The sequence below is a fragment of the Schistocerca piceifrons genome, chromosome 4 (genome assembly GCF_021461385.2).
Source record: "Schistocerca piceifrons isolate TAMUIC-IGC-003096 chromosome 4, iqSchPice1.1, whole genome shotgun sequence".
Classification (NCBI taxonomy): Eukaryota; Metazoa; Arthropoda; class Insecta; order Orthoptera; family Acrididae; genus Schistocerca; species Schistocerca piceifrons.
In genome coordinates this window covers 665942083-665955882 of record NC_060141.1, presented here as the reverse complement: position 1 = coordinate 665955882, position 13800 = coordinate 665942083, and the positions used below count along the sequence as shown (strand labels likewise).

The 13800-nt window shown below is 44.8% G+C and overlaps 1 protein-coding gene across 1 annotated transcript in view; it reads right to left on the bottom strand.

The window, feature by feature from the left end:
- Positions 1–534: 534 nt before the first annotated feature.
- LOC124796102 (formin-like protein 16) overlaps positions 535–13800 on the bottom strand; it is a 107618-nt gene continuing 94352 nt past the window's right edge. Inside the window, exons 6-7 of the mRNA XM_047260189.1 lie at positions 7642–7847; positions 535–867 (exon numbers count right to left, since the gene is read on the bottom strand). Coding sequence (XP_047116145.1) covers positions 535–867; positions 7642–7847 — 539 coding nt within the window. The remainder of the gene's footprint in view (positions 868–7641; positions 7848–13800) is intronic.

Here is a 13800-nt window from a genome sequence, read left to right as displayed (position 1 = left end):
AACCACCCAGCAGTTATGATTAAATATCGAATCAACCTAATACGACTGTGATCAATGCCCTATGTAAGTGATCAATACAGTTGATAATCCTGTTTCAGTGTACTATAATTATGCACCATGTCACGCTGGATCTGGGTACACGAGTAGCAGGTATACATTTGAGCGCTGTAGTATCATCCACTGGAAGCTTCTGAGCAAATACGTTACGTCTTTAACCTTCAGAAGCACAGCAGAACTTAAGCAAATCTGCAGGCGAGTGATGCGAGAGTACGTTTCCTGACCGTGAGAGGTATGCGTTCGAGGGCCATCAAATTTCACGTCAGTAAACTAAGTTCCTGGTGCGGAGGTGATACTGAGAAGTAGGAAATGTGTTCCCACAGTTCACAACCCTTCCCCAACAGGACCTTCCATTTCTATTTTGCACTATTGTCGCCGGATACCGTATGACGAGTTGTGACAGCTACAGTTGCGCTGTTCTCGTGAGAAGTCGATACTGGAACACGAGGTGTATCAGTCTGCAGTCAGTCCCACGCGCTAGACGCAGCTCTCCTGGTGGGCGGCGGCCATGAGCGGCGTACGCACGGTGACGATCTCCCGGAGTGGGTGACCGCAGCCGGTGGGCGTGACTGGCGACGCCAGCACCGACGCAACGGAGGGCGGTGCCGGCACCTGGCGAGGTGGCAGCGCAGGGGCGGGGGCCGGCGGTGACAGCGGGGGCGTCGGCGCGGGGGCGGCGGCGGGGGTGCGCCGCGGCAGCGTGGCGGAGCCCACCAGGGGCGGCAGTCTGCTGGGCAGCGCTGAAGGACGCTCGGGCGCAAAGGCCGCAACCGGCAGCGCAGGCTCTGTGGGGCTGTCTACACCGGGTCCCTGCAACAGCGTCGCCGTTCTCTCAGAATATGATTTATAATCGTAATTGTACAGTTGAATGACAACAATAGCGTAGTCATGAGAGTCACAAAAGAAACATTTGCAATATACGTAAAGAAATGACAGAGACAGCAATAATGTATAACGAGTTAATGAATCAACAATGAGTCCTTAGAACAAAACCGCGAAATGAGGAGCTGAGAGTGCACGTGGTACATTTCACAAGAAAGGAATCCAAGGGCACATTTTTCCAGCCAGAACGAGTATCTCTTCAGTGTAAAAGAAGGACAAGCCACTTCCTGCTTAGTTCTGCACTCTGATGATAAAGTTGAAGCTCTAACTGAGTGCCTGGATTGTATTTAGAATATAACTAGTAGATGTGAAATAAAAGGAGATGTGAAATAAAAGTAGAATTGTTGTTACCTTTGACGAGGTTTCAGTTATGCATTTTTCTGAAAAGATAAAGATGATGATGATGATGATGATGATGATGATGTTAGGTTTTGTGGGGCGCTCAACTGCGCGATTATCATCGCCCATACAAATTCCCAGCCTTTGCTGAGCCCAATTTCGTCACTTTTCATGAATGATGATGAAATGATGAGGACAACACAAACACCCAGTCATCTCGAGGGAGGTAAAAATCCCTGACCCCTCCGGGAATCGATCCCAGGACACCGTTCTGAAAAGAGTGCTGTATCGAAATGTGTATTCCTTTAACACTCCTTATAGCAGTGCATGTTTAAATAGGCATATCTACATAGTGAATATATATATTGAGGCAAAATCAACATATTCACACAACAGGACACAAGTTCCTTGAATCTCGCCGTACATACATGCAAAGATAACGCAAAGAGTCATTTGAAATATGTATATGTTCCCTAAGATTGGATGGAAGAAGTGATGGAGGTCAGTCTAAAAGTTTCTGCACTGCAAATAAAGAGAGAAAACTTTCTTTTAATGGAAGCCATGGATGACATAGCAAAGGGCAATGTTGCTATAGACACTCAAGGAAACAAAAGATACTAGAAGACTTTTAGTAAGATCACAACAGCAAAGAAATTTCTCTAACATTTCAGTTAACGTATTCACTACAACTTGGTCTTAAGTTCACTGGAACTTAGTTTAGGATGCACAGTATTGGTCGCCCATCAGCAATCATTGAGCAGATTTTGGATCATGATGAGTATGAAATAAAAAAAAAAACGAATGAGTTCCTCAGGCTATACGATGATTTTAAGGCCACCGTCAATGCCCAGGATGTCATTGACTCTTGCCTTATTCCAGAGGTCTAAGATACTCTATCCAAGTTGGCGGATGGAAAGATCTTCGCCAAGATTGATCTTTGGGTAGCATACCTTCAGCTGCCAGTCGACGTTCCCTCTAAAGAGGTCCTTGTCTTCAGTACTTCCTTTGGGCCCTTCCAGTACAACTGCCTGCACTTCGTGATCGCCGGCGCTCCAGGGGATTATAGTGCTACAGGGCCAAATGCAAATTATTTGTGTGACAGTTGACCTATCTTGGTCATGTCTTGAGCTCCACTCGCAATTGCCCTACGCTGTAATACTTCGAGGCCATTCACTGGTTCCTGACACTGACAAATGTCTCCCAGCTCGAATCCATCTAGGGTCAACTAAACTGTTATCGGTGTTTCGTCCCACATGCTGCGGCTCTGTCGGAGCCTCTGCATAGCCTCCTTTACAATAATGTTCCCTAGACCTGGTCGCCAGGATGTGGTTGGGCTTTTGAGCATCTTACATCTGCTCTTCTCGCTCCACTGTGCCTTGTCCCAAACGACCACGCCAAGACACTTATTTTGGCCCTGATGCTTCAGATAATGGGCTGGGGGCTGTGTTGTCTCAAATTGTTTATGGTGATTGGCATCCAGTTGCTTTCCCCTCGAAAGCCCTTTCACAAACACAGCGCAACTATAACCACATCGAGAAGGAGCCGATAGCCATTGTACTTGGATTCACGAAGTTCCACATCTTCAACTGTGGCTGCTGGTTTACGATCTACATGGACCACAAGCCCTTGGTTTCCATGTTTGAAGCCTCATCCACCATTCCTACCGGAACAGTTCACCACCTGCAGCACTGGGCGTTCTTCCTAGCAGGATACATCTACGACATCCATTACCAGGCCATGGCTCTCCACGACAACGCTGATCTTTCTCGACTTCCTATGGGAGCAGTTTCTGACTTCTATGCTTATACAGTTGCTTGTTTTCATCTGGATGCCATAACCTCCTCAGTTGTCACCGCATTGTCCCTGGACACCTAGCTCATCACACAGCCTCTTGACGACTGCACCACGTTGAACTCAGGTGTTCCTCTGATTGCCATCAGGTGTCGGACCCTGAGGTTCTCGCTAACAGGCCTTGCTGCAATGACCTTTCCATTCACAACAGGGTTCTTCTGCTCTTAGTGGACGCTGATCGTCCTTCCACCATCAGCGAGTCCTCGCGCTCCTATATGTAAGGGACAGTAGATCATTCTGACAAAGCGCCTCGCCTACCAACATATCTACTGGCGGGGAATCGACGTTGACATCACCCACATGGTGGGTTCCTGCAGCTGCTGTCAGTGTCAGCAGTTGACACTGCCACGACGCCTGCTTCCGTTGCCTCCGACTGCCTCCCTGTGCTCCCGGATCCATCTCGTTTTTCGGGTGCGTTCCTAGGGTCCTACTGTTCGTTTTGGTTGATTCCGACAGTGGTTTTCCATATATTGCCACATGGCCTGTGACGACGGCTGCTCACACCATTCGAGCACTCTTTCATATATTTGCCATGAGGGTCTACCACAGGCGATTGTGATGGACACCAGCCTGCAGTTCACATTGGCATCGTTTACATCCTTCTGAGCTATGTCGGGCATCCAGCAGCTCTATACCGTGATGTTGCATCCTGCGTCTGATGGCTTGGCTGAACGTTTTTTCTTCACATTAGAACTGCAGTTGGTCAAACTGTGTCAGCATCACTTCCAGGCAACTGGCCTCGACGTCTTCCTCTCTACTTATCGTTCTTCTGGTCCCACAGGGTACTCTAAGGTGGAGAAGCTGCATGGCCGCCCTCATTGGACGCCCTGGTCACTCCCGTTTTCTGCTTCCCCTCATCCAGCTGCTCCCGCCTCGGTGCAGCTGTGGTTCTCTCTGCAAGATCCAGTCTGGGCGTTGGAGTTTCCCAAGGACCATCCCTGCTGCGTTACCGCCGAGGTCTCCACGCTTCTCAGCAGCACCATGGCAACTATTGTCCTTGATGATGGTTCCCTCTGTCGGAACCATTTCGACCAGCTATGGCACCATCGTGGGCCAGGATCGGCACTGCCATTGTCTCTGGCGCCACGCCTTTGGTCTGGGATCTTCCAGGAGGCTGGGGGCTCATTGGACGTCCTTTCGCCGCCGCCGTCGAAGCCGCCACAGTCACAGCCACTTCCATCGCAGATACCGACATTTCAGCCATGGACGCCGCCGCGCCGCCACCGCCGACCCCAGTTTTCGCAGAGAACCAAGCGGTTCTAGGCGCTACAGTCTGGAACCGCGCAACCTCTACGGTCGTAGGTCCGAATCCTGCCTCGGGCATGGATGTGTGTGATGTCCTTAGGTTAGTTAGGTTTAAGTAGTTCTAAGTTCTAGGGGAATGATGACCTCAGAAGTTAATCCCATAGTGCTCAGAGCCATTTCTGAACCATCGGCGACTCCAACACCCCCATGATGCCGTTCCACCAGCGGAACCTGGGACCAACTTCAGATGTACCTTCCCCGAGCCCCTGGGCGGGGTGGGGGGTTGGGGGGTGGGGGGGAGGGCTACTACAGCCACCACAGACGCCTATTGCAGCGTCAGCACAGCAAGCAGACCAGCGATGAGGGTTGCCAAATCTGATGCGGAATCTGGCCGACGTAATAGTGTTTACAACCAAATACCACAGCTGACAACAAATACATACGTGCGGCCAACGTCCATCAGCGGCCATCAACCAGCAATAGAGGAGAAGGGCGCGTGTGTGCAAACAGTCCCTGAAATATCCTTCCGCTTGGACCGTCCTTCACCATCCTCTCTGCCGCAACGATTGTGCTACGTCACTTTCGTCGCGGTACGCTATCTACTAGCTGCAAAACAGCAGACGTCGACGTGGAATAGCTGTACGGGTACAGAGGCGAAGGGCACTCTGATTGCAGGAATTAGTAGTTATAAGGGGTCCTAATTTTTTTAGAGTATGTTACTGTCGGTGGTTTATTGTAGTTTCCATAACAAATAAGTTGGAAAAACAAGTTGATTCTTGCTCTGTAGATTTAGCACAAGGAATGGTGCACACAAAAATTAAAATCGGAATTACTTTTTACTTCATCTGTAATTATATAGTAATCGCTCATGTGACATATATTGTGACACCTTCGACCTTCAATCCAGAACAGTGAGTGCGTTTGCTGTGCCATAATTCTTACGAGGATTAGTCATTAAGTTGTAATCGTCGCCTCGAAAAACTGAAGTTGCATTATAAAATTTTAGTTTGTTTGCGAGTGTACAGGTATGTCAGCAGTCTTGGAAAACGTTCGACTGCACGCGCCAAAGTACCGCAGCATGCGGTTAGAGCAGGCAAAACTAAATGTTCCAGCTCATATCCACATTATAAGGGGCCTTTACTTCTCCAGTGGCGGCGTGCTACGGTACCTTGCAGCAGGGATTCGAATTGCTGTCAAATTCTAGTTAACTCAGGAATCGATTACAAAAAAAAAAAAAAAAAAAAAAAAAAAAATGGTTCAAATGGCTCTGAGCACTATGGGACTTAACATCTTAGGTCATCAGTCCCCTAGACCTTAGAACTACTTAAACCTAAGGACATCACACACATCCATGCCCGGGTCAGGATTCGAACCTCCGACCGTAGCGGTCGCTCGGTTCCAGACTGAAACGCCTAGAACCGCTCGGCCACCACGGCCGGCAGTTGTAATTAATTACCGAACATAATCACACGTCGCGAATTATTGAATTTATTTTATGCTGCTTCGTTCACCAGACACGAGAACAGGTATTCACCGCTCTGATGCCAGTCCAGTACGAACTGATATGTTTTATTGCTGGACTTCAGTTTCCCCTGCTATACAGAAAAATACTTTTTATATAAACCCGAATCTGTATCAGTCACTTCATTCGATCGTTGGTGAGTACTCTTTGCTAACTTCTTAACTGGGAGGATAATAAATTAAGAACTGATTAACGTGTACGCACTGACGACGGCTCAATAATTCTGAAACATATTGTTTGCGTAACTGGCTTGACTGAAACCCACAATTTTTTCTGAAAACACGGATACTGCAAGAGATTCAATACGAAACGATGAATAAACAAAAGCATTTTGTTTGTAATAGGTTTCCACTGGAGAAATATATGTGAGGATGCTCGCATTTTACGCGGGCAACAGGTTGAAATCAATAATGTAACACACGGGCTTCGACTAAGTCCCGTACATTATTTGCGTTGTTTTAACTGTTGGAGGAAGGAAGCCCAAAAATGTTCAGAGAAATTCAGGAAAATATACGTCATTTAGGAATGAAATACAGGGAACCGAATCCAAAATGGATACATGAAAAACATGAAGAACTCCAAAAAGGGACGACTGTCGGAGGGATCGACTCAAAATACGGAAGAGATTCGTTAAAACATCCTCCAATGAAGTTAAACGCATGGGCGTTAACGTAAAGAGTGCAATGCGAATTCCACTTTTAAACGCAGAGGAGACATCGTATAGGTGGAAGGACTACACTGAAGGCCTCTATGAGGGGGTGGACTTGTCTGATGACGTGACAGAAAAATAAACAGGAGTCGACAGGAAGAGATACGGGAAACAGTATTAGAATCACAATTTAAAAGATCCCCAGGCGACCTAAGATCAGAGGTACTAGGGATAGAGAACACTCCATCAGAATTTTTAAAATCATTGTTGGAAGTGGCAAACGACAGCTATTCACGTCGGCGTGTGGAATGTAAGGGTCTCGTGACATACCATCCGACTTTCGGAAAAACATCATCCGCGTAATTCGGAGGACAGCAAGGGCGACCAGTGCGGGAATTATAGTACAGGCAGATTAAGAGCTCATGCACTACAGCAAAACAACCCATGACGGACGGAGCAAAGACTAAACAAAAAGCGGACTAGCGCTAGTAAAGAGGGCGTTCCTGGCCAAGAGAAGTATGCTGATATCAAACATAGGTCTTAATTCGAGGAATAAATCTTTGGCAACGTACTTTTGGAGCACAACATTGTATGGTAATGAGACATGGCCTACGGGAAAACCTGAAAATAAGAGATTCGAAGCTGTTGAGATGTGTCGGTAGAGAAGCATGTTGAAAATTAAGTGGACTGATAAGGTAGGAAATGAGAAAGTTCTCCGTAGATTCTAGGAGGAATGAATGTATGAAAACACTAAAAATAACCAGGAAATGGATGATAGCACATATGTTAAGACATCAAGGAATGACTTCCTTGGTACTAGAGCAAGCTGTAGATGGTAAAAACTGTACAGGAAGATAGAGATTTGTATACATCGAGAAAATTAATGAAGATGTAGTTTGAAAGTGCTGCTGTGAGAGGAAAAGTTTGGCAGGGGAAAGGATTCGTGGAGGGCCAAATGCAACCGATCAGAAGACTGATGACAAAAAAGAAAAAAAAAATTTTCAGAGTTGATAGTAATTTGTGGACTAGGCAGCAGTCTGTATATTGGTATAGGACCTACCATAAAGAATACGAGTTATCTCATGAGTGGACTTACCTGACAGTCCCAAACGTCCCTTCTCGTGGGAGGCGGCTGTCCGTTGGAAGTAAGTTGCATCCGCTGCTCTGCAACGAGGGCGGCGTCAGCGACGGGGCCACCAGGGGGCGGCGGTTGACCCGGCGTTGCGGGCAACAGCCCCGCCTCCTCCGTCTCGGCGTCCGCTGCAGGCGTCTGAGCGCACGAGTCCTGCGCCGTCTCTGCCACTGTAACAACCACTCACTTTATCTACCGGCCTGTAGTTTAACCTCAAAGCGCCTTACATACATAAATCACTTCAGGATCAATCTAAATATGGCAGTCACGAAGTAACATAAAATTTGCAATTAGTAAATAATAATACAGAACCAGTTTCATACCCGTCTCCACCGGTGAGTCGGTAACACACATCTGTATGGACATATACAGTCAGATTTCTAATGGTGGACGAGATGCTCACTGGCAGTATTCAAAGAAAGAAGCAAAAATGTAGGTCTCAGATGAGAGAAAGGTAGATGGAAGAGTGTAGTAGAATGATACACAATGATAGTGAAGGTTCATATCAGGTCCTACTAATATTGTTGGAAGTGAGAGACGATATGGCACGACGGACTATTTTCGCAAGGTGAATGAAAGTGACAATACGTAGGTAATGAACAGGAATTCAATATTATGTGTTAGCAGTATTTTAATAACCTCTAAACCCAAATGGAGACCTGAATGTGAAGGAAGAAACCAAGTGGGAAGAAGAACTACAAACAGAAAAGGAGAAAAGTGGGAGTAGCATTGAGAAATACGAAAAGAAAGATGGCATCTGAGAGCAGCCGGACAGGCAGAAGAGCAATGGTCCAATCAAGTGATAAAATATGTATGGGACAAAAGCGTCCCAGAAGAATGGAAGATGGGAAAATTTTTCCTGATCATGAAGAAAAGTAATAGAAAGGGGTGCAAACATTATCAGGGAAAAATATTTGTGAGCCACTGGGGAAATGTCTTTCAGAAAGTTCTAGAAACACGAATTCGGGCAAAAATAGAAGCAAGGAAGGGAAATCAACTACATGGGTTCAGAATAGGAAGGTCCGAAGTAGATCTTATTTTCGCTCTAAAGCAGCTACAGTAACATCACTATAAATGTGGAATGGATCTAATGATGGCCTTTATGGACACTGGAAAAACATGCGAAGGTGTGTGTGAAAACAAGGTATGGAAATCCCTGACGAACAGAGGAGTAGAAAAGCAAACTACATGAAGGTTTAATGATGTATACAATGGGAATGTGAGCTGTGCTGAACTGTGAGGAGCATGGACTTAGGCATTGAAGTACACTTTCACTAAATCTCTTCATTGTAATGATGGATGATATAATGACCAGCATGGCCAGTAGTTGGTGAAGGAAAGGTGATAACAATGGTGCCTGGCAACGATCTGATCATTCGAGGAAACAAGGTGGAGAAATTGTTGCAACATTGAACGTATGGTACAAGGATATGGAGTGAAATGTTGATCAAAAGCATGAAGACAAGAGAGGCACAAGTAGAATAACAATTGGTGGAAATCGACTGGGCAAAGGGAGCTTCATACACGAGGACTGCAGAAACGACAAAGAAACAAATGAGCATGAGAGACAATCAGACGCATTCAGGCAGAATTCTTAGAAGCTGATTGTAGAGCAAAGATGTCACTCAAAACAGTAAAAGGGCTATATATCGGGTATAGTACGTCCCAACATTGACGTATGTCTATGAGAACTAGGTAATGAAAGGAAGAGACCGAAGCAAAATACATGCTACTGAGATGAAATTCTTTAGAAACAGAATTCGCGTGATAAAGATGAAGAGGTTAAGGAATGAGAGGGTCAGAAAGTTAGTGAAGAAGGAACAATTACGGAATCTGATAGAGGAATCAATGTTTAGGTGGTATAGACAAGTTAAGCGAAGTTGGAGAGGGGGATACCCAGAAAGTGTTGTGTCCTGCGGTCAGCAGGAAAGAATTAACGATCAAGTTTGAAAACACTCTATTTAACTAAAATGCCTTCTTGGTGAGCACTAATTTACAACCTCAAGAACAGGAAGAAACACAGTAAGTCTTGTAGTGGCAAAATTCACTGAAAAGTGACGAGACAATAAAAAGAAATAACAACAACCAAAATACTACCTTACACAATTCTAAAGTGGTGTTACCCAACAAGGTACAGATTTCAGATTTCTACAGAAGGCGAGTGTGTAATGTGCGTGAGCCAGCGTAGGTATTGGCTGGAACTGTCCTAGCTGTAGGTACACACTGCCGTCTGACGCCGCTGGCATGCATATAACATCAAGTCTGTGGAGTTCTAGACTTAGTCCAGTTGTTCCAATGGTGAGTCTCTGTCACATGGCATTTCATGAAGTAGTGCCGTTTTTATGCGGAAGGTCTGTTGATGTTTACATTGACTGGCTCTGTTTTTATATGAGCTCTTAAAGGGAGGTCGGCAGCCCACCTTTGTTGTCTCTTGTGCGGGCCCTCTAACTGATAAGGAGCCGCTACGACAGAAAGAAACAAGAGATGAAAGAGAATAGAGAAAGACTAAGTGGGAAACCAAGGGACAGGAGGATAAAAGCACTGAAGGTCTGCATGCAAAAGAACTATAGTTCTTTGTCGAGATGGAGACTGAGAAGACCCAACCTGCATTTGGAAACTGTGCAAACCGATGATGATAGTGGTGGTGTTGGTGGTGATAATAAGTCCACTGGATGCCAATATTAAGACCAATGGCGTCACTGGTGTTATTCAAGAGAAGCAAGATATATACCGGCCCTTCTGTCATTATAATACAAGGAAAACTTGACACTACACTATACAGCCCCTACAACTATCACAGTCACCTATACTCAGTAGGTAGACGTCAACATGCAAGTCTCACACTTCAAGACGGAAGTGTACTATTGCAAGCATAGGAAGAAGGTCCTCTTCGGCAGACATCTGAAACTATCCCTTGGCGTCCCCCAAAAGAAATCATGCCACACCAACTTTTTTGTGACCCAGTAAAAAAACGGCTTTCGACTGCTATTTTAATAGATATACAGAGAATAAGTGGCGAACCAACCAAACAGTTAATGCTTCAGTTTACAACAATACTGCAGAAACAGTTGATCTGTTCTCAACATAACTTTGTAAGCAATATACATGACTCCACAGGACTAAGTTTCAATTAAGTAAGTAATTCTATATGGTGAATAATTGTATTTCAAGTTCTTTAGTCATGAGCAATTATTTAGTTTTCAGATGAAAATACTTACCACTGGTGGAAGAAGTGCCCCTATCCTGGCCGATTTCATTGTTTATTTCTTTATTAATTACAGGTACTAAATAAATAGTTGTAGGAAGGTCACTCGATGTATTGCAAAAAATCGAAACTTTTAGGATAAATAAAAGTTCTCTGGAAACAGTTCACAAGGAGCAAGATGATATCTATGATAACTATTACCTAAAATACACTTTCGGATAAGAGGTACCAGGACATATTTTGTGGACATTAATATGGGGTGCGTCCATACTTCACCTTTATGACAACTTGGACTCTGCACGTGACACTCTCGATGAGGTATCTTTCTGTGGGAGAATGGCAGCCCCCGAATTTAGCATTTACTTAAGCAATAAGCATACCACTCCCCTATCATAAAAAAGGGCCCCATACCGCAACACCACCTCCTCCGTACTTCATTGTTGGCACCATAAATGTTGACAGGTAACGTTCCCCAGGCGTTCTCCTAGCCCAAACACCAGGTTTCCACAGGCAATAACTTGATTCATCGCTCCAAATCAGTATTTTCCAGTTATCCACTGCACAGTGGAGTCGCTCGTCGCTCTTCACACCTCCTCAAGTGTCGCATGGAACTGACTCCACGCTGATAACATCGCCTTTGACCGCCCATGAGATCCGATCCATTCAGCTCTGACTACAGAAACCGTGACTTTTGAGTAGCAGCACGACCACTGTAGTTCATCCATTTCTCCTAACTATGCACAGACATTGTGCAAGGTTGAATGGTGTGAGCACTTTAGTATCCACAAGTGAATTATTCTGCAGATTTAATGCGATTTTATACAATTACTCGGTAACTGTACATAAGCACAAGAGATCTTCCTGGTCTTGATTTAGCTGTGGTTGTTCCTTCACATTTGCACTTTACATTCACGTCATCAACAATCGATTTGGGAACCTTTAGAAGGATTGAAATGTTCCTAACCGATTCGGTACTCTGATGACATTCAATGGCCACTCCATATTCGAAGTCAATGCGGTCTGCTAGGTTGAAACCTCCCTAGTGCCCTTTTTTTCACAAAATTATGAACTCTCGGTTCGGTCATTGACTTGCTTGTACTTCTGTAGTCGTGACAGTTGTCATACTTCAGTTGTCATGGCGTTCACTGGCCCATCTTACCACCTTATCTGAGCGGGCTGCCATGTGGAGTTTCCCTTGTAAGTATGGCCGCATGTCGTGATTCACAACCATTTTAAAATTAGATTTAGGTTCTGCCCTCATACGTTTCCATGTACCTATCAGATTTCTTGGTGTTATCTTATATCGTGGTTTCCACTTTTAACAGTTTGTGCAAAATGCTAATCGACCTACAGATAATTCGTACCTTATAAGAAAGTGCATCAAACTTACTTCACCCATCCTGGTTGTAGATAAAGTAAGATGGGTTCCCTGTTGTAACGTACACGAAATATTTCAGTTTATTTTGCTCACTCTGTACGTGGTGTCTCGTACATTCCCTATTAGGGGAAGGTGGGGGAACTTCGCGCAGCGGGTAAAATGACGCACGTCAGTGTATCTTTAACTATGAGAGTGTGTCATATCTGATATGTGCTGTTATCTGGTGTTAAGTAATAAAACAAGCACGTTGATCGCAGGAACCGTTACTTGCCAGTTGTCGGTGCAAGAAGCAAGAGGGTATTTTGTCCTTGTTTCTTCTAATATTTTATCTCTTGATGATGTGAGGTATACCATTTTCAGTGATGTTAAAATACAAGTTTTTGTTGTTATGACTATCTCTGCACATTAAAACACAGGATTATGAAAGTATTATTTGCCATAACCAAAGTCCGAGAGAGGAACTATAGTTTCATATAAGCCATGCTTGTCGGGGTAATTTGACACACGGAGGCCGAGTGCGTCATTTTAGCCCATTTCAGTTTCACACTAATGAAAGTAGTTAGCTAAATGAAACACGTTAATGCATATTTGATGAAAATCAGAACACCATTGTGTTTCATTTTTATAAGAATGGGTTCCTCTGTTCAGATGTGGAGGACGGACACATATAAAACAGAGTGAGTTTTTGGACGGCTGGTGAATTTTAAGATATGGTTCAATAAACATATGTGGCTAACGCTACACGAATATTTGAGCCCCTGTGTATTACAGAATAAAGATTATAGTCATAATCCCTTAGGTGCGTCAAATTCTGACACTTTCGTCTACTATGCACAGAATACCTGTGATTTGTTACAGTTATAGCTGTTACGGTGCACTCATAATAACTTGGTGGGGTTTCCGTTGCAAACTGACTTTACACAACAACATTTATCTCTTAGAATTTTTAAGCTAAAAGGCAGTGTGTCTGCAAGTAATTATTGTAAGTCTTCGAGCCAGTACCGGCAAGATTTCGATAAATAAACACGTTTAAAAAATGATGGTTTCTATGATTGAAATGGCTCTGAGCACTATGGGACTTAAATTCTGAGGTCATCAGTCCCTCAGAACTTAGAACCACTTAAACCTAACTAAACTAAGGACATCACACACATCCATGCCCGAGGCAGGATTCTAAACTGCGACCGTAGCGGTCCCGCGGTTCCAGACTGTTGCGCCTAGAACCGCTCGGCCACCGCGGCCGGCCGAAGAATGAGATTTACACTCTGCAGATTCAACGTGTGTACCGGACCGAGACTCTAACTCGGGACCTGGACCTTTATCTTTCACGGGCAAGTAGTCTACCATCTGAGCTATACATACACGACTGATGCCCTTCTACACAGCTTTACTTCTGCCAGTATCTCGTCTCCCACCTTCCAAATTTTAAAGCAGTTCTCCCGCGAACGTTGCAGAACTAGCACTCATGGAAGGAAGGATATTGCGGAAACATGGCTTAGCCATAGCCTATAAGATGTTTCCAGAATGAGATTTTCATTCT